General features: G+C 38.5%; 2 protein-coding genes across 4 annotated transcripts in view; both read right to left on the bottom strand.

Annotated features, from left to right (window-relative positions):
- Positions 1-27,612, bottom strand: part of LOC306887414 (plectin-like) — a gene marked incomplete at its 5' end in the record, with an annotated part of 144,687 nt that overhangs the window by 67,404 nt on the left and 49,671 nt on the right. Inside the window, one exon of one of the 3 annotated variants that reach the window (XM_079445108.1) lies at positions 8,760-9,360. The exons of the other annotated variants lie outside the window; for them this stretch is intronic. Within the exon in view, the coding sequence (XP_079301234.1) occupies positions 8,760-9,360 (601 nt within the window). Of the gene's footprint in view, positions 1-8,759; positions 9,361-27,612 lie in introns of those variants that run through there. 3 annotated transcript variants of the gene reach the window in all.
- LOC306886809 (uncharacterized protein) lies at positions 9,365-12,731 on the bottom strand (the record flags this gene model as incomplete). The annotated part of the gene is made up of 3 exons (XM_079444114.1): positions 12,568-12,731; positions 9,426-12,465; positions 9,365-9,375 (listed from the first exon to the last, which is right to left on the bottom strand). The coding sequence occupies exons 2-3, from the start codon at positions 12,421-12,423 to the stop codon at positions 9,365-9,367; spliced, it is 3,009 nt and encodes a 1,002-aa protein (XP_079300240.1). The 5' UTR covers positions 12,424-12,465; positions 12,568-12,731.

Below are 27,612 nucleotides of genomic sequence, written 5' to 3' on the forward strand. Positions count from 1 at the left end.
TCAGTTGACAACTTTTAAGTTAAGCTATTTATGTCTAATTGTGTGCATCTGAAACCTGCACTGCAAAAAAAAAGGCTCATCTTACTTAGTATTTTTGTCTTGTTTCTAGCCAAAATATAAAAAAATATAAATATAAAATATAGTTAATTCACTCCCCCACCTACAATCCCTGCCGGACCTGAGACTCGAACCCACGACCTTCAAGTCCAACTCTCTATCCACTAGGCCACGACTGCCCTAAAACCACCTCTGGTATGAAGGTGTAACAGAAAGTATGCATGCATGGGTCCTCTCTAAATACTTGAAAAGCCATCTTTCTCCAAGGGGCTTTTAACATTTGAGAGGTGGCACACCCCTGTACTGAGCGCCCTTCACATGCAGGACATCATGAGATTCAAGACCCGCATGAATGGAAAAAAACCTCTGCAAATGTGATATCTAATACTACTTTCTTCTGAGGTTGCAAAAATAACATTTTAGGATAACATGTAGCTGTTACGTGATGCTGATGTAGGGAGGCAGGAAGACGAGGGATTCTGAATAATCAGGTTCTTTAATGGAGTAAACGTATTCAACAACAGGATTAACAGCGTAAACATAACTTTAAGACACGATGAAGACGACTACTGAACTCCAGGCTTATAAAGAACACAAACTAATGAGGAAACAAGATGATTAATACAAGACAGGTGAATAGAATAAATGATGATTAACTAATGACAGGAAACCGACCAAATAAGGACAAACAGGAACTAAACAAACCAAACCGTGACAGTAGCATTATTCTGATTTTTAGTAGAGGCAAAGGTAATGAGGTAAATATTCAAGATCAAATGGTTTTCTGGTTCTTAGTATAGATAAGAACAGATATTATGATACCAAAATCATCAGCCTCATTCCCATAACCTATATATCATTACCGCAGGAGGTGTTCATTTAATATTAGCTTGAGGTTTGCAGGAGGGTGGGGACAGCAGACCGTCAGGGGCTCAGCGGCGTTAGGCCTGAGATCAGTCTGCGAGCGGGAACAGGTGGAGCGGATGGGCAACATGGCCTGTGTTCAGACATTTAAAAAAAGACGCCAGCGTCTCTCAGCCAAACGTGGAGTCAACAGAGATCTTGACTGCACAGAGAACTTTCTCCTGATTCCGAAGGGAGTTTCCTCCACTACTTTATCTTGTCAAGTCTACATTCCTTCCATCTGTTATCACAGCCCTTCCCATGTCCTCTAACACGCTGAGAAACACACCTGCAGTAGGCAAAAACATCACTATGCCTTCATTCACTCTCGTTTCTCACTATTATACTCTCAAAGTGTGAACATGTTTCAATACAGAGTTGACTAAGATGTCAAACTGAGAAGCTCATAAACCAGCGTGTCTGAACATTTAACACCACTCCAGGGTTTGCAGAACCTGTTGAGTTTGAAATCAGAAGACACACCTAGTCTCTTTTAGGACAAACTAGTTAAAGTATTTCATCAATTCAAAGATAATGATACACCCAAAGGCAATGGTGAAAGTAATCATTAGCACTTTAAAAACAACCGCCCATCTTCACATTACAGACGATTTACAAACACAACAATTCATACCAAATTCAGGTTCAGTGCAAGTCAATATGAAATTGAAACTGACTCTATTTACTTCTTCTGAATGATTCCTCAGTGCATACTATTTTATATTTAGTACATAGTATTAGTAGACTGCTTAATATCTGCTCACACTTGATTTTGATGGTTCCCAACAGATATTTTATAATATAATAACTTTGCAAGTATGTCAGCTAATTCTACTAACCCTAGCCATAACAGTCTCCATACGCTAGTGAGACTGATTCTCTAATAAGAGTTAGTTGATGTGTAGTTGACAAGTTACTTATAGTTAGTAGAATGTCTAACGTGGACTATCGAAATAAAGTGTAACCATCAATTTGTTCATTTAATTTACTTTGCCTCTGAAACGTTTATTTATTTGTCAAGCCCTCCAACTCTTTGGCTCCAGTGTGGTATGTAGTGCCCACTTGGGTTATAAATGATGTTGACTTTCAGGTCTATTGATAGCATCTGTTTTGTGTAGTGTTGTTATTTTTAACTAAAACTATCAAAAATACTTTTCATTAACTGAAAAAATTTTTTTTTAAAATATAAATATCAGATAAAAAAAACTTGAAATACTTAATTGAAAATTAAAAATGTTGACTTAATACAAATTTTAAGTACTAAAAGTACTAAAACTAAAACAAAAATAAATTCAAGCTGAATAAAAATATTAAAATGGCAAATAAAATAAACTGAAAAATGTGAAAATACATCAAATAAACACGAATTAAACAAATTCAAATACTCTATTATCATGTAAATAATAATAAAATAACATTATATGCTGTTGATTGCCACATGCAATAATTTTGACTCGCATTCATTTTAAAAATGTAGTTGACAGCTGCAATGCAAAGTCCACACATTTAGTTTTACAAAGACGTCATCATAGATGCTGTCCACAAAGCTAAACATAGACTGAATAATCTTTTAACATGAATTTTTAATTTCTTCTGTAGATTTGAATATACAGTAAGGTTCAGCATTATGTTGGAGCAACTTTGGAGTTACAGCACGGTACATTTCCCGGCGCTCTCTATTATTACAGCGTGAGAGAAGCCTGCTTCAAGCCTGAAACAGGTGGAAGCGTTTTTACAGCGCAGATACGGGACACCTCACATTCCCATGCAGATACGGAGAATTTCCTTCTGAAATCCAACTCTCGCCCTGTTTTTCTACCCACCCACCGCGCTTTACCACGATCAAACCATCCGTCAGACCTGGCGAATATAACTCCTCCAGGTAGAGCTCGCACCTACATCCACAAAAATAACTAACAAATCATCCAAAACTAAAACACATCACAGATAACTAAAGTGTGAACGGGTTTAAATATGGAATAGAATTTAGAACTCGATGTCTAAAAGAGAAGCATTTTGTATGTCAACACTGAGATTTCCCCTCCCACCTCCGCCAACAATGTCTAGCAAAAACAAACATATAATAAAAGACACATAAAGTCAAACTGTTGACCATCTGACCTACCAGGTATGATCTTCATGAAGTTTGAGGAACAGCGAAGGCAGACAAGCAGAGCAAGAACATGCCAATAAAGAAAGAAAAAGAGTCTGGGTTTGTTTGGTGGCCACTGTCCCCTTCTTATTTTTGACGGCCCATGCCTGCTGTTTGGATATGTCAGCGCTGCTCCCGGTGGCTTTGCAATTAGGTGGGCGGAGGCTGAGGGTCGGGACGGGACGGGTGTGAGTGGAGAAGGGGTAAACAGCTCACTGTGGATATAAATACCAGCCTGGGCTCACACTGGCACAAATAGAAAATGATGAAACCCACGCTGGCCTCTTTGAACAGAGATCAGTTTGTTCCTGGATGATGTTTGAGGTATTCTATGATATTGCATCACAGTCTCTCAGCTTTGCTCTCCCTCAGCATTTGCTTCAGTTCTGCTGTCAGTCACTAAGGGCCAGTTTTACTAACAGCTTGCGCCAGCGCAAAGCGTCTTTTGGCGTTAAAATAGTACTGTCAGGATTTACTAAAGACGTGCAGTGAAGAATTAGCACTGAAAAGGCGTGGGCAGTCATTTTTGCTCCTGACCTTATTGAATTTGTAGGAGTTTTCCCTTAAGACACAACATTTATGGGAGAAGAGTATTAAAATGTATCACGCAATTTACTAATTACCGCCATTATTTAAAGGATTAGTTCACTTTCAAATTAAGATTTCCTGATAATTTACTCACCACCATGTCATCCAAGATGTTTATGTATTTCTTTCTTCAGTCGAAAAGAAATTAAGGTTTTTGATGAAAACATTCCAGGATTTTTCTCCATATAGTGAACTTCAATGGACTCCAAACGGTTGAAGGTCAAAATTACAGCTTCAAAGGGCTATAAACGATACCAGACGATGAATAAGGGTCTTATCTAGCAAAACAATCGGTCATTTAAAAAATAAAAATAAAAAAGTATATGCTTTATAAACACAAATGCTCGCCTTGCTCTGCGATGCACGGTCATGACGTAATTACGTTGAAAAGGTCGCGCTTGACGTAGGCTCCATCTCATCTTCTCCTCCAAGTTCAAAATCGTCCGACATCGTTGTTTTACCTTGTAAACTCGTTGAGTTGTAACTCCCTTTTTCTGTAAACGGCGTTTGACTTAGTATTTACACGTTCAACTTGTAAACACTGACTCGGTGCTTCCGCCTACGTCAAGCGCGACCTTTTCAACGTAATTACGTCATGACCGTGCATCGCAGAACAGGCAAGCATTTGTGTTTATAAAGCATATACATTTATATTTATTTTTTAAATGACCGATTGTTTTGCTAGATAAGACCCTTATTCATCGTCTGGTATCGTTTATAGCCCTTTGAAGCTGTAATTTTGAATGTGAATATATCCTTACACTAATTTGCGCTGCACTTGGTATATCGCATTGGTTGATATGTAAACGAGACGTTGCGTCTCTGTTCTTTAATTAGCGCGTTGTAATTTCCACGCCCATCGGTGCTGTTTTGGAAGTGTGCTCTCGCGCTAATTTGCTGTTTAGTAAATCTGTCACCAAGTTTCATTCAAATTTGTGAGGAATAATTGGAATGAAATGGCAAAATACAATGAACTGATAGAAAGTACATTTGTGAAAAAGAGCACTTTAAATCTTAAAAGTATATTCTGAAAAACTGTATTAGCAGATATAATATTAATGAAATAAAAAGCCACTTAAGTGACATAAAGAGAGAAACTTTCATGACCGTTTCTTAACACACTTAAGTACACTTTTAAAAAGTACACTTTGTAATAATATCAAATTTAAAGTTTTTAAGTAATTGAATCATTAAATCATATAAAAATAATTGGTTAGGCTTTAAAGAAGTACATTTATTTTGATGTGTTGTCTAACATGTAAAACACTTGATTACAATTTTAACTAAAATTAGTTATTCAATATATCGTTTATAGTTAATATATTTTAAAATGTACTAAACTGCAACTTCATCATTACAAGTTTCAATAGAAATGAAATTAAAATATATGTTAGTTTGTCATAAATGCTTGTCAGTACATACAGCATTAAAACTGTATCCATATTTCAAAGACAATAGACGTAATTACAAAATTACATATAGAAATGTACTTAAAGGTCCTATGTGGGTCAGAAACACTCCAAAAGTTCAACTAATTGCATTTCACATACGACAACATATTATATTTCAATTGCAAATAACTTAATTGTCTGAAAACACTATATTCTGCTCGCATTTAAGTATATTTTTTAAAAGCATATTATTTCCATAATAAATACTCTTTTTTTTTTAAATGTATGCTAAAGTAAAGCGTACTCTTTTTCACATTTGAGTGCCAGGGTTCATGTTTTTTTATTTATATATGGAATGGGATTCCTGGCATAACTGGAAACCTCTTGTGCCATATCATGAGCCTTTAGTGACCACCCGTGAAGCTAGACATAAACTAAATATAGTGGAGTTTTACACAGCAATCCGCTGAAATTAGCATATGGCGTTGTGAATGACGGTGTTGACAGAGTGTCAATTTTAATTTCCCCACATGTTTACAGCGCTTATGACTGTGATTAAATTAAGTATTTGGACTATGAACTGTGAACTATTTGGAAAATGAGATGAGCACTGACTGACTCCCAGTCTGACTCCACTGGGCCTCTTTTTGTTTTTTGACCTCTTTTAGTCAGTAAACAAATAAATAAATAAATAATCATGGCAACTAATTTCCATAATGCTTCATCCACACCAGCAGGTGTCAGTAGTATAAAGTCAGAGACCCCTTTTGTACTCTGAAAAATCAGAAAAGACTCTGTAACATCAAAACAACTGTTATTTCAAAGGAATGTATTATAAACCTTTTACATATTTCTGTCAGTAGAAGCACTGATGGTTTACTGAGGTATGGCTAGATCTGGGACCATTACATTTTTCATGAAAATTAGGCTATTTATCACGTCCTGCTTAGTTTCCTAATTCAGAATGGTGACATATTAATATAGTTTAATGGATTTATTATCTCTGTCTGAGCCAGTGCAAAATCTCTTGATTTTGGTAAGACAGTATAAATCACCAATAAAGACAAAGCAACCCGTTTTATACATGCATGCATGTCAACATTAGCTGACAGCTACAGTATAAGGCTATATTCCAACCAGGTCTCATGGTAGCCTATCTATTGACACCTCATAAATATTAAACAAGAAAGCAGATGTAGAGGAGACTGGGGCTAGTTGTCAAATGATGAAACTATACATGGTATAACAGTAGCTATAGTATTGAGAGTTAAAAGTCCAATTGCACAACTGGGTAAAGCTAGGTTTTATACAAGTTTGTTATTTCTAATGCATTTTTTACTTTAAGCGTAACAGATTTTTACATTCTGATACATTAAGGATTAACGATGAATATTTATAAATGGAAGCAAGATTAATAAGAATGTGTGGATTCCTTAGCCAGCGATGTCATGTGTTGTATGTTAACCAGATTTTAGGATGTTAAAACTTTAAGCATGATGTGTACAAAAAAAAATCCAATATCATATTTTTTTTAAAAGCGAGGTAAGAAGTGAACAATGAAATTAAAAACTTTTAAGATCGAGTGAAAGCATGAAAAACAAATATGCCTAAACAGAAAATGACTTTTAAATATACCCCTACTTTTTTTTTTTAACAAGTAAATAATGTGACAATGTTTACATGTACCCCACGTTTACAGAACCCCACAGATCAAACATATAAGAGAGAAAAAACTAAATTTCACTGGAGTCAAAAGTTTGACAACCAGCCTGAATTTCATCTATATAAAGAATACAGACCCGTCTCTACAAAAGGGCCCTCTTCACAAGAGATGAAGGGCCAGTCATAGGAGTCACAGCACCAGACACTGCTAGAATGTGTCTGATAAGACTTCTTAAAGGTCAGATTCATTTGGCTCCTCTGAACCGACTGCATGACTCATGAACTGCACCACAATCATGAGGCACTGAGAACATCAGAGAGTGCCTGTCACAACATCACAAACATGCAGGAATTTATGGTGCAGGCAGACAGAAATACTCACTTGAACAACACACTGCTGCTTGAACAGAGAACAGTACAAATGGAGATCTCAAACCTCTGCTTATACATGTCCAATGTATTACTCAATGATTACTAATGAATAAAGCATTGCTTCTAAGTCATTACAGAAGAACAAAAAGGCACTAGGTACAACAAATCATTTCCATCCTGGCTGTAGGCTAAAATTTCACTTAACACCACATGATTGAGCTTCTATTGAAAAGATCTGCTGAAGGTGAAACAGAGAGACAGCCAGTAGGGGGCAGCAGAAAATTACACAGATGAAACCTCAAGCACATCTGACTCGAGTTAGTTAGTCTAAGCATAATAGTGTACAAGTTATTTTTCCTCTTCAAATGCAATTGCATTTGGTTGGAATATGGGAAATGTGGCTTCTTAAAAGGCCTGCCATGATGAAGTGACTAACAAAACCTTCAAACAAAAGGCTAATTGTTTTTGGATGGTTCCTCTGTGATACACCTACTGAACACACCCATTAGATTGTGCAAACTCTTTAACTACCTTCTGTCATTTCTTAATGCATATACCCAGATTCACTAATTCTACAAATAGTAGATTGTTCCAGTATTTTCATTAAATGTCTTTGCATTTATACCAGCATAAACTGAAATGCACAGCTATACAAACAACAAAAGCAACTGCAACACACATCCCAGAGATCTCTGTTACACCAGGGGAGTAAGACAGTGGTGGAATTTGGGATGGACAGCTGTATCTGTGGTATGTCCCAGTACATAATAAACAAAGTGACAAAGCAGAAGTCTCCAGCTATAGTTGACCACTGGAAACCAGACACAAGGGGTAAAAACCACAGGAAATAACCAAACACGTGCTTCCTGCAGAAGTGGCACACAGGGTCCTCTAAGCACAGTATTGGTTTTTAGAGGAGCCCGTTTCTATTCAGAGAACTGAAAAGCTATAGCTGTGGTTTGTGTTTGGCAGCAGGGAGTGGAGAACTGACTCCAAACATTGTTGTATTGTCAGAAACACAGTGCTGCTTAACTGGTCATTACCAGCAGTCTGGTATTCCCCCAGAAAAGAATGAAAACTTGCAACAGAATCACTAGCCAGTCCCAATATGCTACAGAGCAAAAGGGTGGTTACGAAACATTGCACGCATAATTTGATGTTTTGGGTGTGGATGTGGCATGAATCACTGAGAGAAGTTAATTTCTCGAAATAACTGGAACAAATATACCCAGATTTGCACTTGTGGAAAGCAGCACTGACAAACAGGACAAGCTGAAAAATTTCACAAAATAAAAAAATGCACGTTGTATGGACAAAACATGTTTTGAAAAAAGCTCCACAGTTTTTTATACAAGTTGCCTGCACTGCAGTATAAGCTTCTCTGCACAATCTGCAAAACCTACTTATTAACGCTTAATTCACTTAACGTAAAGCTCAGGCACCGTTCACTCAACATGCATATAAAATTACACACCTCTCAAGCAAAGCATGCTCAACCATCTATTAACAGCACAACTATTCTGACACCACACCAGTCACCTTGAACCTCCCACACAGCAAATAAGGATGGAAACCGGAGCAGTGCAACCAACATCAAAGCACGTTAAAGAAAGACTCATGAAAAGGACTCATACCTTCTACGAATTTGGGGAAGGTTTTCTCCTCGGGCTCTTGGAGCGAATGATCCCAGCAAGTCTCTTCAATGGGACCCTGCAGGAGACCACGCTCTATGGCCAGCTCCTCCAAGACATCATAGTCCAAATCATCTCCTGCGACCTCTGTCACTGGGGGTGTAACAGGTTGGTCTGCAACAGGACTGGCAATCTGTTGCACTTCAATCACTTCCTCTACCACAACGATCTTCTTCCGCATGGCGTCGTCTAGGGACTCCTCTTGTGCGTCGCAGGTATTCTCAGTGCCAGTAATGACAGGCTGTGCAGGGGCCTTGCTATCTGAGAGCCTGCTCTGCTTCTCTAAACTCTGCTGTGTGTCAGGAGCAGGCGTGTGTTGTGCAACGCTGGGAGGTTCCCCCTGCTCGGGGAGGGGGGTGAGCTGGGCCGAGGCTGCTGCTGACGCTGAGGCTGCCGGTGCTTCCCACTGTCTCTGTGAGGAGGATGTTTTTCCTTTCAGAAACTCCCGTTTTTCAGGCGAGGGCTGCGCAGGCTCCACCTCCAATTTGTGAGCCGGGGCCTCATTCTGTACATCTGTTGGCCGCATGCTCTCCACAGCTTGCATTCCCTCAGGGGATGTCTTTGCAGAATCATTTGTTGGGCCCTCGACCTTAAGAAGGTCAACCTGACCAGCATTCTCGGTCTTCACCTCTTTCACCTTTGTCTCAGCTATAGGCGGTGGGACTTGTTTTGCAGCTGAAGTTTTGTTTGCAGATTTCTTTTTCTTCTTTCCTTTTGAAGGCTTTGAGGCGTCCTCTGTATCTCCATCTTTTGCAGCTGTAGTGACTACAGGTTCCTCAGTCAGTTTTGCTGGTGATGACTTTTGTTGAACAGAATCCGAATCTGCATCAGATTCCAATTTCTTAGGCGTTAGCGCAAGAACTTCTGAAGTCTTGCTGGAGTCAGCTGTGGTAATCTTTACTTCAGCAGCTGTAGACGTGGACTGAGATTCAGGGCTGAGATCAGGCTTGTGACTTTTAACCTCTGCCTTGACCTCAGCTATAGAAATGGCACGAGGAATCTCCACCTTTTCATGAACTTTCGATGGACGGGTGTTGTCATCTTTAGGTGCTTCTTGGACATCCTTTGTTTTTTGGGAACCAAGTGCTTTCTGTTGTTTGTCAATCATTTGAACAGTGCTAGATGCTGTGGGTGGCACTGCTGTCTTCTCCACAGAAACCTGCAGTGGCAGATTAATCTCTGATTTCTTTTCAGCAATGTGTTTTGACAAATCTTCTTCGTTCTTAGGAAGAGGTGGCGCTGCTGATTCTAGAAACTTGACAGGCACCTGGGTGCTAATGGAGGTAGTTGACTTCGTCTCATTGGCATGAGCACCAGGCACCAGGCAGGTCTGATTTGTAACGTCTGTCTTGTTTGGTTGTTCTTGCACATTTTTGATCAGCACGGTTTTCTGTGCTTTCTCCACTTTTGGTTTTGATGGAGGATGAGGAACTTCCTTATGCATTTTGCTATCGATTGTGGGTGTGGTTTCTAGAGAGACATTAATACACGAATCTTCCTTGGTCTTTTCTTTGACTGCTTCAGTAGAGACAGAAACTGCAGAGGATTGCACTGCTGTTGATAAAACGGTTGGTATATCCTGCACATTTTTGGTCTTTGTGTTTTTTTGCATTTTTTCCACTTTTGGTTTTGATGGACGAGGAGCATCCTTATCCTCTTTGCTATCATCTTTGGATGTGGTTTCTTGAGAGACACTGACACTCACTTCTTCCTTGGGCTTTTCTTTGACTGCTTCAGTAGAGACAGAGGATTTCACTGCATTTGTCTCTACTGCCGAAGAAGCAGCTGCCACATCCTGCATATTTTTAGTTTTCTGTGTTTTCTCCACCTTTGGTTTTGATGGAGTAAGATGAGGAGCAGCCTTAACCATTTTACTATCATCCATTCCTGTGAATACAGTTTCCTGGAAGACTTCCTTTGGCTTTTCAGAAAAAACAGAGGATTCCACTTTTGTTGCCTCCACCGTTGACAAAACATTTGGTACATCCTGCACATTTTTGGTCTTTGTGGTTTTCTGCGTTTTCTCCACTTTTGGTTTCAATGGAATAGGATGAGAGGCATCCTTATCTGATTTGCTATCCTTATCTGTTTTGGATGTGATTTGAGAGACCTTGATACACACTTCTTCCTTGGGCTTTTCTTTGACTGCTTCAGTAGAGACAGAGGATTTCACTGCAGTTGTCTCTACTGCTGATGAAACAGCTGGCACATTTTTTGTCACCAATGTTTGCTGTGTTTTCTCCACCTTCGTTTCTGAGGGAGTGGGTCGAGGAGCATCTTTAGCCATTTTGCTATTATCTGCAACTGCGGATGTGGTTTTCTTAGAGATCTTAATAAACACCTCTTCCTTGGGCTTTTCTTTTGCTGCTTCAGTAAGAACAGCTGACACACAGGATTCGCCTGATGTTGCCTCAACTGTTGATGAAGCCTGCACATTTTTGGCCACAGTAGTTTTCGGTGTTTTCTCCGGCTTCGGTTTTGAGGCAGTGGGTTGAGGAGCATCTTTAGCCGTTTCAGTGGATGTGGTTTGCTGAAAGACCTTGACAAATACCTCTTCCTTTGGCTTTTCTTTGACTGCCTTAGTATGGACCGAAAACACAGAGGATTCCACTGCTGATGGAACAGCTGGCAAATCCTGCACATTTTTCATCACAGGGGTTTTCTGTGATTTCTCCACCTTCGGTTTTGAGGGAGTAGGATGACGAGCATCCTTGCTCTCGCCAGCTTCTGTGGATGTTGCTTCACGTGAGACCTTGATAGACACTTCTTCTTTGGGCTTTTCTTTGACTGCTTCAGTATGGACAGAAAACAAAGAGGAGTCCACTGCTGTTATGCCCACGTTTGAAGAAATGTTTGTCACATTTTGGCTCACATTAACTTTTTGTGTTTTCTGAACGAATGCCGTCTTGGTGCATTCCTTGAGTTCCACCATTTTTTCCTGTTCAACTGGCTTGGCATGGTATGTTTCAATAGGAGGCATTTGGGAGACCTTCCTCCTAACACTTGTTTGCATCTCTCTGGTGTAATCGCGGTTATCAGAAATCATGGGCTGCTCTTTGGATTCCCTGGGTCTGATCTGAGCACTAGCCATTGGACGACCTCTAAATCTTGGTGTTCTCTCATTGGATTCAGTCATTTCAGCCTCATCCCTGCTCGGCATTTTGCGACGATACTCCTGGCGATCCAGCAAAGCCTCTTGCTTTTCTGCACCCATCCTGCCGGGTTTGGGAACATAAGACGTTGGACCCTGAACCGATTGAACCCGTTCTGCCCTGTGGGCGATGGCCAGAGTGGCAGCTGGCCGTTGTACTCTCTGCAGTGGCGTGGGAACAATCTCCGGAGGCAAATGCAGGTAATCGCGCAAGTAGACAATCCCTTCGTTAGTAAGATACCAGTAGTAATGCCTCCACGCAAAGGTCTCCCTCACATACCCCCTGGACTTCAGCGAGCCCATGGCTCTTATCACCTGCAGGTTATCCACGCCAGGAATCTCAGGGTGCTTGGTCTGAGGCCGCTTGTCTTTCTTGGCCACAATGACGCCATCCCGAAACAGGCGCTCATAGATGGCCTTCAGGTTGTCCAGGGGCATTACCATTCCAGCAACCATCGTGCTTCCTTAGTCGTGCAGCGTCTGAATAAACAGGAACAGCTTTGCCAAAGAACAACAAATCAATGACCTCAGTCCTGTGGCAGAGCCTGCTGCCACGTGCTCCCAATTCAATCAAAAAAAGATGCTAAAAATAAATACAACCTGCTATTCTGCGTTTGTCCGGTGTTGTTTAGCTAACTTCCCTCCTAATCAAAAGAGTTTCTTCTTTCTTCTCAAACGTTTTCAGAGGCAAAGGAAAAACTCAGAAAAGGAAAACTGTGCTCTCCTTTACTCAGCCTTCCTTGGAAGTGAGCATAGTCCGGACTGGCAGAGCTGCAATGAGAGGGGGTGTGTGTAAAAGAGAGAAAGAGGGAGAGTACTATGATCCCATCGGCCCCTCCCACCTCAGTCAAGCAAGGAAGAAACTGTTAGAATCAAACTGCCGGGTCGGCAGACTCTCAACAGTTGTGAAGTGAACACTTGCAAAGATAATCAGCAAAAGTGCAAGAAGCAAAAATAGAACGCTAAGAATAGAGAAAAAATTTGCCTGTTTAGCACACCTATGTCTCACTGAGGCATATGCACAGAAAGGGCTAGGGGGAACCACCCACAGCTGTGCAAAGCACACGATACACACATCCGGCTGTGTTGGACCATCTCACAAGGAGAGAGAGAAGATTGGTCAATGAGAAGCTAGGTTAGAGAAAAGGAGACACCTTTCATGTATATCATCCAATAGGTGAAAGATACTTTTATTAACCCCCACCTCAGGCAAGCAAGGTTTACACACTTCATGTCATGTGACGGGACACTCCTTTTTTGAATTCCTCAAAGCATTCCTTACAGCAAGTCCTCTGGATACGAAATAAAAAGGTTGACATAGAACATTTGAATACGCATAACTGACTTAACTTATGAATCACAGGGCGGATACTGCACAGGAAGAAAGCATGAGACAGCAGGGACTCCAATGGGGGGAAAAAAGCATGTAATTCGTAATGCTAAACATATGGTACGGTTTAGCTTATTTTAAACTAATGAGCAGCTGGTTAATGTTTTGCATAATGACACATTTGTATATTTCCATGCATCTTTAATTATGATGTTTAAAGGCTGCTCACACACACAGCATTACACTAAGCACGTTTTCACAAGCACTGCTGGCAGGACAGTGACATGACGCAACCGACTGAAAGAACGGCTGAAGAATTCATCTAGAGCTCTATATATTTCAATCTCAATATAGCTGCTGAATTTGAGTTTCCTATGAGAGAGACTACTAAATAAAGCAGTGAGCTTTACTGCTAACCTTTGGAAGAAACCAAGAACGCGGTGTGTGATTCGAGAGCGAGAGTAAGGCAGGGATAGACAGAGACAGATGCAGATACATGAAGCAGAAAGTGAGAGGGGTAGAGTTGCACCGATTGTCTCTAATGCCTTCTGGAAAAACTGAACAGATACTTCTTAAAGACTACAGCAATTACCAATTTTCTGAGAGTGTATCTGGTAGGAATGAGTGGTAAGGATATGTCATACGCATTTCATACCTCAAACGGACAAATGTTTTTGTTTTATTCACCATGGAAACAGACAGTGTGTCAGTTCCGGGAAACTCAAATATCCTCTTTCACGTCATTCCAACGCCATGAAAATAACTTCTGGGCAGCTGTGTGGGACATCACAAGCAGGAACAACCTATCTGTCATAATCAGCACAGATGAATGTTGGCAGGACCAGAAAAAAAAATATTTATTTGCATTCATTAAAGACCTTGGATATTAAGCTACTACGGTTTTTTGTAGAATTTAATTTATGTTTAGAATTTATGTTTTCATTGTAATTTATAATTATTCCTAATTATTTTGATGATTATTATAATTTTTACGACCATTAAAAGGTTTGGGGTAAGTAATATATTTTTTTTAAGAAAAATTACATTTATTCAACATTAAATTGATCAAAAGTGACAGTAAAGAAATAATGTTACAAAAGATTCCTATTTCTTTTGAACTTTCTATTTATCAAAGAATCCTAAAAAAGAGGTTTCCACAAAAAGATGAAGCAGCACAACTGTTTTCAACATAATAATCATATTCCTTGAGCAGCAAATCAGCATATTAGAATGATTTCTAAAACATCATGTGACACGAGTAATGACGCTGAAAATTCAGCTTTGAATTCGATTACATTTGAAAATATATTCACATATAAAAACTGTTTTTTAATTATAATAATATTTCACAATATTACTGTTTTACTGTATTTCTGCTCAAATGAATGCAGCCTTGGTGAGCAGAAGAAACTTCTTCAAAACACTGAAAAATCTTACTGACAACTTTTGAACTTGTATAATTTAAAATATGATTAGCTGTATGTCTAGATTGTTAATTTTAATAACATTTTCTTGACCTAGGAAACCTAGAAAGAGCAATAAGGGACCTCCCTCCCTCCCTCTCTCTTTTTGTCTTGGCCGTTTGTCAAAACCTACTAAAAGAGCCACTTTTCAGTCTGTCAGGCTCTGACCAGGCTCAGCCAGGACGATTTTAATGGTTTTATAAACAACTGAGGCTGTAAAACAAAAGATGTACTACATTTCATAACAGTATACATTTAAAGACTTGTTTCCAGGTGCACAAAAAACGTTTATTTGAAAGGTTTCACTAGCTGAAGTTTCAAATCCATCTTCAGGTAATCAGTCAGAGTAAACAACTACACAATCACAATAAACATACATAACCTCTACTGATTAAAAAAAAACAGATCCTCCAGAAGTGAAATTTCTTCATAATGAATAAGCAGTGGTGATTCAGTGATTATTCCTGTTATTCCTATGTGAGTCATTAGAGGGACTTAGTCACATTGTAATGGATTTCAGTGCAGAAAACCTCTTTATTTAACATTAAACAAAAGATAAGCGTTAAAGAGGCTGGAGAATGAGTTTGAGGTCATCTAATAGAATTTAGTGAAGAATCTGACACTCCATTTGGATCGTTTCAGCTCTTTGTATGTGTACCCAGTTTGCCCAGAAAGTGAACGTGATGTGACATACGTCCAAGTATGGTGACCCATACTCGGAATTCCTGCTCTGCATGCAAAGTGCACACACACAGCAGTGAACACACACACACACACACACACAGCAGTGAACACACACACACTGTGAACACACACCTGGAGCAGTGGGCAGCCATGCTGCAGCGCCTGGGGAGCAGTTGAGGGTTCAGTGTCTTGTTCAAGGGCACCTCAGTCGTGGTATTGAGGGTGGAGAGAGCGCTGGACATTCACTCCCCCCACCTACAATTCCTGCCGGACCTGAGACTCAAACTCGCAACCTTTGAAGTCCGACTCTCTAACTATTAGGCCACGACTGCCCCCAGAATAGACATGATCTGGCTGTCTTCCCACTGTAAAGTGTTCACTAGTGCTCAGAAACACGTGCCTTCCTCCTTCAGTCTGCTGACAAAGGTCAACATGCCCCAGGGGCCAGATTTGCATGTGTCCCTGGCAACAGATAGACAAGCCAGCTGGAATATAATTAAAGAAATTCTTCCTTTTTTAACATACTCGTATTAGATTTCATTTTAGCTTTCACATGACTCTTTCCAAGTCACTTTCAGTCCTAAAAAAGATTTAAATTGTGACTCAAAAAGTCTGTGTAATCAGATATGACTGGCAGATGCATGAAACACATGAGTGCCACGTGAGAATTTGTCACTTTGTCAGCATTGTATGGAAATGAGAACAAAGTGTGGTGGAGCTTGTGTTTGATTTATATTCGGCTCATCTTCTGAATAATCTAAATTGAATACTCTTCAGATCTGTTGGATGAACAGGGCTGAATATGATTTGCAATAATGATGTGGAATGCAAATTAATCTGAGCACACAGAACACACCCCTACTATTAACAGCCTCTCTAAAGTACACACTACACAATATAGGTTTCATAGGCTATATTTGCTTACATTTTTGTCCCCCATTTAGTCTCTAAAAAAGTAAAAATAGACAATCAAAGGGGTTAAATTATCCTGTACTCAAATGAATGAATATAAGCATTAGGAAGCAGTCCATTTTAACATTCAGACTTATAAAGTTCAGGCTGTAAGTGCTGTAAAGGTTGGGGATGGTGCTTCAGCTGTCCCATACGACACCACGATCCTGTCAGAAGGCCAAAGTGTCACCTCTAACCTCCAGCACCTGTTCACAACCAGAGGAAACCCAATCTCAGTCGATCAGGAACCTTATATGGAATCAAGGAGTTCTGATACACCTGGAGAGCTCAGATAAGCCAGAACTTTCTCATCTAGTTCTGCAGCTTATCATATGATCTTAAGGAAGTAAACATCATTGGCAAGTTTTGGAAAACATTGCCCCAAGTGTGTTTATGTTGAACCAACTCCAACAAGCCCTTGTTATCATGCGGTCTTTTAATTTCCTGTTGTACTTATACTCCCACTTGCAACACTCAAAACAACCAATCTCAGAGTCATTTAGCACTAAATGAGGCATACAGTGACAGTGATAGTGATTCTTGCCTCACTAAGCGTCCCTAAATAGACCATGCTCATCTGCTTGAAGCATCTCAATGTGAACAAGCATGGCTGATCAACACTCAAGGTTTATGCTTTGAACCTCAAGCAATCATGGGATGATGCAGAAAAATTGGACAAGGTTCCTCTATACTAGGCAATAGCAACAAACTTACAGACATAATAGAAGGTGGGCAAAAACATAAGAAAGTTAGAACAAAGATAACTTAATTTTATCAGCATGTAAAAGAGAAATAAAATCTCTGAACATTTCTGACATTTTTTTTTTCTGAAACAAAATATTTGTATATTGGCCTTCAAAAAATAAGCCAAAAAACGCTTTGTGCTCTCTATGATCCAGAGGACATGATCTTACTGGACTATGAGCAGGAGTAAGAACCAGTAAATGTTAATGATGAGTTTGTCCTGCCAGACGTGGTCCAAGCCAAAGAGTTGTTTCCAAAATGAAGCTCATAAATATTTGTAAAATGCTGGCTTTTTCAGTTGCACATTAGCTTTCCTCTCAAAAAGTGTTTTAACCATCCATTTATTCTCCAAACTGCTTATATTCTGTAGGGTTGCTGGAGAAATTTTGATGTTAATGACAAATACATCCATAGGTAGTTGAGTGAATCTAACAAAACTAGCTAAACCTAAGCCACAAACTCTCTTTAATTTGATTTTGGTGGCTACAAACAACTAGCTTGGAGACCTAAAGCATGTAAAAGGTGTAAAAGTAGCTTTTTGTACCTGAACCATACAGGTTTGATTTCTGCTTAACAGTCATCTTCTCCAAAATATTTTCCTCACGTTCTCAAACAGAGCCACATTGTTTTAGGAATGACTCATGAAACTCTCAGCACTACTGTTTGTGGGTATTTCTTTAAAATCTCATCACGTTTAAGTGAGGCACACAGCTCTGACGTCTGAAGCAGCGCAAGCTCCTTCTCTCACGGGCTACACGTGTCTATGGAAAAGTAGTAAAATTATGTAACATGGCAAAAATGACAAGTCTCCCTTGTGTTCTCCACAGCATGAGTCATAGATCACTCCAGCTTGTCCATTTCCTAAGTGGAAAGAAACACAAAGTCTCCCATTATCCCTCGCTGAGCACCGCCAACCGTCTGGCCAACACCCAGCGCCTCAGCGAACACCCAGCGTACAGGACCTTCAGCTCACCAAAACAATACTGATATCAAAAACTATTCATTCACTGTTTTTATAGTCCACGTTTTCAACCATTGAATCCAATCTTCTGTTACATTTCTACTAATGAAACCCAGGTTTGGAGTTGGAACATGATAGCTTGGAAGTAAAACGCAAGAATGCTTTGTGAGCAGTAAACAGCTCCAGAGGAAAAACTCCCAATTGAGGTTGTTGGGAATTTGAAACAGGCCTGATTTCCCAGCTGCCCCTGTGGGAGCGCAGTGTGGCAGAGAAAAAGACCAGATATACAGCTCAAGACCAACTTGAACTGTAGATTTAATGGGCATCATTATTAGCACATGACAGCAAAATAAAGACCAAAGATGGTTAGATAGCAGCACACATTCTGACTCCAACAAACTAGCAAGACTTAGTCAGCCAGATGTTGGTTGAGCAGCTCCATCATAAACTAGAATAAACCAGCATGGGAATTCACAGTAATCTAAGCTGGTCTTTTCAACAGACTTAATAACGTCTGCCTGTGCAAATCTCATAGTTTATATAGCGCTTCATACAATACAGACCGTTTCAAAGCAGCTTCACAGTAATAAACAGGACAATAACTGAATTAATGATGCAAACTTCAAATAGGGGACAAATTCAAATTCAGCTCTAAAAAGAAGTTCATTTCAGTATATAATTCAACGAAATTGAAAAATTCATCAATTATGAAATGAATTTGACTCTGCTATACAGCAGCCTGACTATTTCCCTGCCAAATACAGACTGAAACTCAAAGATCTACGTGACAAAGTGCCAAAATAAAAGTTTGGTTTAACTTGAAGAAATTATGACAGAAATATATTACTATTTTTAAAATGTACTTCTCAAATTAACAACTGTATTTTTATATTTAAGGATTATCATATAACTGATTATCAAGATATATATCATAATTATTATTATTTTTTTATTTATGTAGTTCTGTTGTGCAGCATATTATTGGACTAAATAAATGCAAATATAATTGTTATATTTTCATTAAATTACATTTAAAAATTATTAAGTTGTAAAGTTTTATTTGTTTCATTAGATGCAATTTTTGATGATAAATTTGTATTCAATCATAAAACACAGAATGCAGCAAAAAATAAATGGAAAACACAGAATTTAGGGAAAATAAAATGGATTTCATGGGGCCCAAAATTAATTGTAGCATACTCTGGGAAGTTTAATTGTTAGAACTTGAGTTTGAGATGTTTACAAACTTGAAAAGCATGTCCTTCCCTATTAATGGTACACAAATAGTGTGATAAATATCAATATTGTATGAAAAATATACATACATATATATATATATATATGATACTATTTTTAGCCATATTTCCCAGTCCTAGGTGCAAGGGTGTTTTGGGTAGTTGCCAGTGTTGCTATACACACTTCTGTGTGGTTGCTAGGTGGTTTCACGCTGGCTCGAGAGTCGTAAGAGCCAAACACCCAGTCTCTGGAAATGAGTCAGCTTCCTTCAGTGTTTTGTAAACACTATTAATATACTTACACAATCACGTGCTCACCTGAAGTGCATTAAAGCAAATTGAACTTGCAATTTTTACACAAATTTCAATTCTTTGCTAAGCATAAGAGAAGTATTTAGTATTTCAGCCCATTAGGACAGAAAGCACTCATATTTGCCTTGATTGTGATGATGTAAATGTGCATCCATACACTACGGTCATCACCTACCTTTCTTGCTGCTGCGCCAGAATCGATCTCCCAGAATATCACCCACGTCCAGACTCATCTGATGCATGTTTGAATGGGTCTAACCGCACCACCATGTGGACAACACCACCCCATCTGAAACCCATTCCCCGTAACACACAGGACCGGAGGGGGGCATGTCGCTGAGAAAGACAGGGGAATGCAGTGGAGAAACAAGAGCCTCTTTTCATGTTCTGCCCACAAACACACAAAGTCATGGAGTCCATAAATCTGTCCCGTCCTGCCCCCTCTATTCTCCCAGAGCCCCATACATCTGCCCCGCTCCAGCAACACTTACTTCCACACAAACACTGGCCTGTTCTGCCACACCAACTAATTTAGCCTGCAATCAATGGGACGAGGTTTATTGATGTGTTGTGAAAGAGAGAGCAGGCTCTTGGTTTGGGGTTTCAGAGCCTAATTTGGCAGCACAACCAAATAAAACTTTCTTTAAGAGGAGGAACTGATCTCCACCATTAACTAAAACCAGGCATTTTGGAGGAATAAACTAATAACGTTACTGGCTGGATCAGCTTCTGCAGTTTTTGGGATAACAGGGTGGGGAAGAGCGCTTTGGACTGTTGATAGAGGGAAGGCCTTACAGCATGAGTGTCCTTCCCATAGCAACTCCACACCCAGACGCCTGATTTACTACTGCCTCGAGCTTTTGTGTCCGTTTAAGTGGCTGGCTTTGTCTTTAATAAGAGGATTATGGTAGATGTTCCTCTTCAACTGAATCTTAAGAAGCAAAGTATTGTCTTTGGGCTTCTTATTCACATTGCTGTTCTTAAGGCGTTTATAACATTTCTGCATTTTAAAAGCTGTTCATTGCAGTGACTTTCAACTAGTTTTTACTTCAGGACCCAGATTGTTTTACTGGACCCCAACACAGTACCAAAATTATTTATCATATACAGCAAAAATGCATAAAAAAGACAAATGTATGATTTACCAGCATATATCATGGGATAAATAGCGGGTCAAATATACTGTATTAATATTGCCTATATTTAATCAAGTAACAGAATTTGCATCAGAATACTTTAAAGTATGATTGGATGCAAGTGTTTTCTCCTCCCAATTAAAATTCTATTAAATGTACTATCCAAACTATTTATGATTATATGGCATGCAAGTTATTATTTGCATTTATTTTTAGAGGTTTTGTTTTTTCATCTGTTCCAGTCAGAACTGACCTGGAAATTAGCGCTGCTAAATATAAAAACAAAAACAAAAAAAACAATCATGATTATTTTGTCCAATATTTAAATCATGATTATTTAACACCATTACTCACTGACTTTGGAAACATCATGGATTTATTGAACTTTAAAAAACGGACTTTTCAACTACTTTTCTTGAACTTTAAAAAAATTATTATTTAAAAAAAAGCATTTTAAAAATTAAAACTAATATAAAAAAAATTTAATATAGAAATCTGGTAGTGGTGGAAATATAGAAAAAGGTAGGAGTGGAAACTACTAAACATTTATTTAATATATAAACATTTTTTTTCCATATAAAGAAAAATTTCAACAAGACAAAATGGGATCATCACTGCATAAATGAATGTGGCAAAATAGTTTTATTTTGATTATATTGTTTTCATAATCACTGAAAGCCAAAATTATATTGTGATTGAAAATAAAATTTGATTAATTGCAGTGACCTACCAGAAAATGTATATATATATTTTTTTTTTTATGATACGACCCACCAGTTGAGAACCACTGTTTTTTATACTACATCATAAAGTTAACACTGCAGAGAATGTTTTCAGGATAAACAAATATGCTGTTAGCTGACTGTGTACATAAAACTACAGATAGGCCAATGAGATGAGCTAACCGCAGAAAACATTACATTTTAAACTCCTAAATAAATGTTTCTATTGCAATAACACGAGGTGCAGATCATCCTCTCTAGTAAAAACACGTCTGCAAGTCTTTCACCACGACACTTCTGAAATGCTTCAGATTCCTGTCTACACACGTTACTCATTTTTCAGTGACATTCATTGTGAATTCAGTCTTCTGAAAAAGATAGTTTGTAGCAAATTTTACCATGTTTTAGTCAAATCTGTACTTGCATAATAAATCTATTATTATAGAATGTATTGAGGTTTCATATGCAGTTACCATAATCTTACAAATAAACAGTTAAACTACCGTTTCTATGCACCAGCTATGTTCTGCAGCGATCGGTGTATGTATAGGCACATTTTTCAGTTCTGCAGAAACCTATTTAGAGGCACATATTTCCAAGGAGCCTATGTTGCAACAAAGTCTACAAGAAGGAACACTTACACTGAAAAAATAAGTGAAATTTACAGAATTTTTCTAATTTTAAGAAAAATTTAAGTATGGAATTAAGTCAAATCTAAGTTATGTAAAATTAGCAAAGGAAATAAGTAAATTTAACGTGGCCAGTTAGAGTTTGATGAGTAATTTCTACTTAATTATTTTATCTTAACTCTACAATACTCAAGTAAAGTCCACACAGTCATGATTTGTAAACTTTACTTAAACAATATAGCACTGGAAAAAAAATCATGCTATTAAAGAATGTGATTCACTTACAAACAAGCTTGCAATCCTTTTTAAGACTATATGTCTACACTCAATAGAGTTATTACCCAAATAAACACAGAGACCTCAATACTTGGTACACGATACACAATGACGGTAGCAAGTGTTTGAGTATAAATGGGTCATTTTGAGTAGAAAATGAACTCCAGATGTCACAAAACAGCAAGTTATTAAGCCTAACAACAAAAGGGTCCATAAAACAGTCTAAAAGCAACTCAAATACAGTGAAAAATTTAACCTTATTTAATTATTCAGAACTTTGATATTTACTTAAAGAGGTCATATGATGCGATTTCAAGTTTTGCTTTCTCTTTGGAGTGTTACAAGCTGTTTGTGCACAGATAAGATCCCTGAAGTTGCAAAGACTAAAGTCTCAAAACCAAAGAGATATTATATATAAAAGTTAAGACTGCCACGCCACCCTAAAACGGCTTATTTAAACACATCCCCACACGTCTACATCACGATGTGGAGATATTTGCGTAATGCCGCCCAAATGTTCACGCAAAGAAAGAAGGCATGGTTTCAGTAACCGCTGTAGTGTTGATGCAGCCGTGTCAGGGAGACGCTGTGTGTTTCTAGGTGAAAGCAAAAGCACTTTATTTGGCCTTCTGAAAATGATGAGTACTTGTGGTGTTCGGCCAATCACAATGCACTGTGCCAGTTGGCCAATCAGAGCAGGCGGTGCTTGTCGGAAGGAGGGGCTTTGTAGAAAACGACGCGTTTGAGAGAGGCGGGGCATAGAGGACCTACAATAATGTACAGTATTTGAAAAATAATTTTTGAACATTAAAGCATGTCAACATATTCTGTTACACCAAATAATGATCTTTGAAAAAGCATCATATGACCCCTTTAAAGAATCCTAATTCCAAGTAAAATATCCTTATAAGTTCAAATTTGAATTTAAATTTCTACAAGCTTTTCTTGAGTACTAATATATAACTTACTCCTTTTTTAAATTCTTGCCTGAACTAAATTATTTAATGTAGAAATTACACTTGTTTCTCTGTAGTATTTACAACACAAAATCATTTTTATCAGTGTAGGTAGGTAACATAAAAACAAGTGCTTTGTGAAGGCAGCGTGCAGCATGCAGCAGAAAGCGAGCGTGTTTGAGCCGTGAGTCAGCAGGACGGTTTTACAGCACGTCAGGGTGTGGTCAGCCGGGCCTGCGGTCGCCATGACAACATGAGTCACAGACAGGCCGCCGGCTGGTAAACACACCGTCTGCGCTGGACTTAGGTCAGGGTTACCCAGCAACAGCAAAGCAAAACTCACACGAACAGAGACTCCTGTGCATTTGCATCCCAACTGAACGTCATAAACCAACAACATATTATTTCCCAACTTAAATAAGGGCACATACATAAACACTCAATAAAACATTAGTGCATGCATATCGGTCGGTAACATACTGTACACCCGCCAGCATGCGTTAAAGTGATTTACGAAACATCCTCTGCTCATTAAAAGTTCAGTTGCACTAGAGAACCAATGTAGTTCTTTCCAGAAGAAAATGATGTTTTATTCATCTGAGAAAGAATCATGTGGGAATATGATGAACATATAATTTTACTGTCAGATATTATCAGCGTCTTCACCCCGATCTCTCTGCTGTCCGTTAATAACACTAGCATTTCAGAACCACAGGACGGCCCTGTTTCACCAGGCCTGTTCACTATTACTGTAGATTGACCGAATAGTTTTATTTCAGTTTGTTTGCCCAGAGGAAATGAAAGACAGCACATCCCTTTATGACTCTGGACCAGCTGCTTAACCAGTTTAAACTAGACTCAGACTAGCTACACTAGTGTTTGGCAGGTCAGCCAGTTGTGAACTGCGAAAATTAGACATGTTTGTTTTTTCTTATAGCAATTTTGCTAATTTGATGCTTAAAAGTATAAACAGAGTCATTTTTATACTAATAGTGTCCATGTTACAAGATTTTTTTTTTTTTTTTTTAAACAACAACAAAAAACATTTATTCATCAAGGACGCATTAAATTGATGAAAAGTGATAGGAAAGACATTTATAATGTAACAAAAGAGTTCTATTTCAAATAAATGCTGTTCTTTTGAACATTCTATTCATCTGTGAATCTTGAAAAATAAAAGGTATCAAGGTTTCCATAAAAATATTGGACGGCACAGCTGTTTTCAACATTGATAATAATCAGAAATGTTTGCTGAGCAGCAAATCAGTATATTATTATGATTTCTGAAGATCATGTGACACTGAAGACTGGAGTAATGATGCTGAAAATACAGCTGCGCATCACAGAAATAAATTACATTTTAAATGATATTCACACAGAAAACAGCTGTTTTAATAATATTTCAAAATATTCGTGTTTTTAATGAATGGTAAGCACAAAAGACTTCAAAAAACTTTTAAAAATATTACTGACCCCAAAACTTTTGAATAGTAGTGTAAGTGAATCTAATTACAATAACACTAACAATAACTGCAACAATAAAAAAGCATGTTGTTCACTACTCACTACTTATGAATCATTTTTATTTTGAATATTACTTGAACTATTTATTTATCTATTTATTATTTTTCTTTAATATATAAATATTAAATGGATATTTATATATATTAATAGTCATTATATTATTATTATTATTATTTCACCTGATAAACCTATTTAATTTATTTCATAAAACAGGAATTGTGCTATGCAAGTAAACACGCTCTGATATCTGAGCTGCATCAGGTGATCAACAGCTGTTTTCAGTTATCAGACCAGATCATGTGTCAATCATCCCGATAAGGCACTCAAAAACATATCATATAATAGATAAGAAAGCGATAGTGGCAGCTCTTTTATGTCAGTTCCTGTGAGATTGCCATCTATCTCACAGCCGAGGCAAATCTCCTCTAGACAAGCCCAGTCTAGGCAAAATTCTTCCAGTGAATCAAATCCAAGTCAAAGAGCGTGGCGTACTTTATGATCTCTCTGTAACTCATAAACTCAAAGCACAGTGTGTTACTTTCATTAATGTTTTGGTCTCATCCTGCAGGGAAAGGATTACTTTGCACACCCCAGTGAACACCCAGCTGAATGTCTGGATCTGTGCGGCACGCCAAAGCCTTTGATTCCCACACAGACCTCATCCAATCAAACAAACAAAAGCACAAAGGCTGATATCTCATATCAGCAGCTCTGTGATCATTTCTCCCTCAGTCCATTGTTACGCATTAAACAGCCCTTGCTAACGCTGCGAGAAACTTTGGAAAGCTGCCCAAATGTGCCTTCATGCACCTCATATACAGTAGGGCATATTCTCCACTGGACATTCATTCCTACTGACATTTTGGCTTTTAAGAGCACAGTTTTCATGTGATAAAAAATGGCGACATCTTCTGTACAAACACACAAGCTGAATTCAGAATAACTGCTTACTATTTCTGCAATATAACGAAACAGAGCAGTGCAATAGTATGCTACTCGAAACTATATGTGTGTGTGTGTGTGTGTGTGTGTGTGTGCGCATATTGTATGCATATTTTGCAAGATACAAAAATATGTTGATTCTATTGTATAATCAACAACTTTAAATAAATAGCTTATATTTTTCTATTAGTTTATATTTTTTTGTCATTTGCAATGCTTTTTGGAACTGTAGTTCTTTTCCGCATTAAAGTCTTGTACCTTTGTCTTTTTGTCCAATTACCAAATCATTTTTTGCTTCAAATCAAAGTTTGTAATGCTGTAATAAACTCATAGCTGATTAGTTTGGGTTTTGGCTCATAACGCTTTAACAAAATCTTCTTCTTAAATCCCTACGAGAAAAATTTATGGAAAATTCTATTCTTACTCATCTGGCTCTGGCCAGTATGACAGTGGACCTTATAGTGAAAAGGTTCATTTCTATAGAACTGTATTTGCAGGTATTTTTGTCACCCAACTTAAGCAAATAAAAGTGTCTAGTGCACTAGTGCATAAAAACTAATAATATAATATGTTCATTATAATTAGTAGGTACTGTGGCAGGAGTGTAGTGTAGCACTAAGAAAACATGATAGCTTCTGCTACATGCTGGTAATGGCATAACCCAAACCTGACGTTATCTGTATGGATGGGTGTGGGTGTGTGTGTGGGTGGGTGTGTGTGTGGGTGTGTGTGTGTGTGGGTGTGTGTGTGGGTGTGTGTGTGTGTGTGTGGGTGGGTGTGTGTGTGTGGGTGGGTGTGTGTGTGGGTGTGTGTGTGTGTGTGTGTGGGTGTGTATTTATGTGCTGCCTTCTCAGGTTACAGTACAGAGGGTCTAAAGGAGGTTTGATTTCTTTAGAGAACAATGAAAATAAACTCCACCCTAGTAAGTGAAAGGCAGATAATCTAATGGGATAATGTACCTGGCCGCTCTTTACACACCGTAGGCTGACAGTACACCCAGCGGATGAGATGTTTATGACCCGGTTTTCAAAGACAGCTGTGAGACCAAAGACCTTGAACCTGAATGAGCTGAAGAACAATGTCCATCTCTACAAAAGAGCCCTACCACACCCAACACTCGCTTACACCCTAACTACAGCGGATTGCATTCATCTGTATAGTATCCCAACTGTTATGGAGTGTATGAAAGCTGCCACCTTTGAGTGTTTTCTGAGCTCAGTGCAGTGTAAAACAGAGCCAAAGGTTGTTTTCTAGGACTGATGAGAGTCGTGGTGTGTAATACTAGTGGAAGAGACATCTACAGCTCTGCTGCATGTGGTTCCAGCTCATCAGGATAGCAAAATGAAGGGAAAAGTGCTGCAACTCACCTGGAAAAGACACACACAAAGCACACAAAGAAAAATAACATTAGTACACAGCCTGTGGATATAGGGCATCTAATTACAATAGATTCAACGGTAAGATCCACTGTACAGGACGTCTGTGCCAGCACACAGACCTCAGGGTAAATTCATATCGAAGTCACAGATACAGAGAGGTTTAGATGTATTAAAACAGAATGAAACTATGCCTTTCAGTGCAAAACAAATGTGTTTTCAAACACTGCCACCTGCTGAGCGTTGAGTGTTACTGAGCACACAGACAGATGAGGGACTGCTTGACACTCATATTATACTACATTTTAGCAAACATGCATGATATGTACTATACTGTTTCTGATGTCTCTTCTGCTCACCAAGGCTGCATTTATTCAATTAAAAATATAGGAAACAAGCAATAT

This window comes from Barbus barbus (genome assembly GCF_936440315.1).
Source record: "Barbus barbus genome assembly, chromosome: 21".
In the NCBI taxonomy this organism is placed as follows: domain Eukaryota; kingdom Metazoa; phylum Chordata; class Actinopteri; order Cypriniformes; family Cyprinidae; genus Barbus; species Barbus barbus.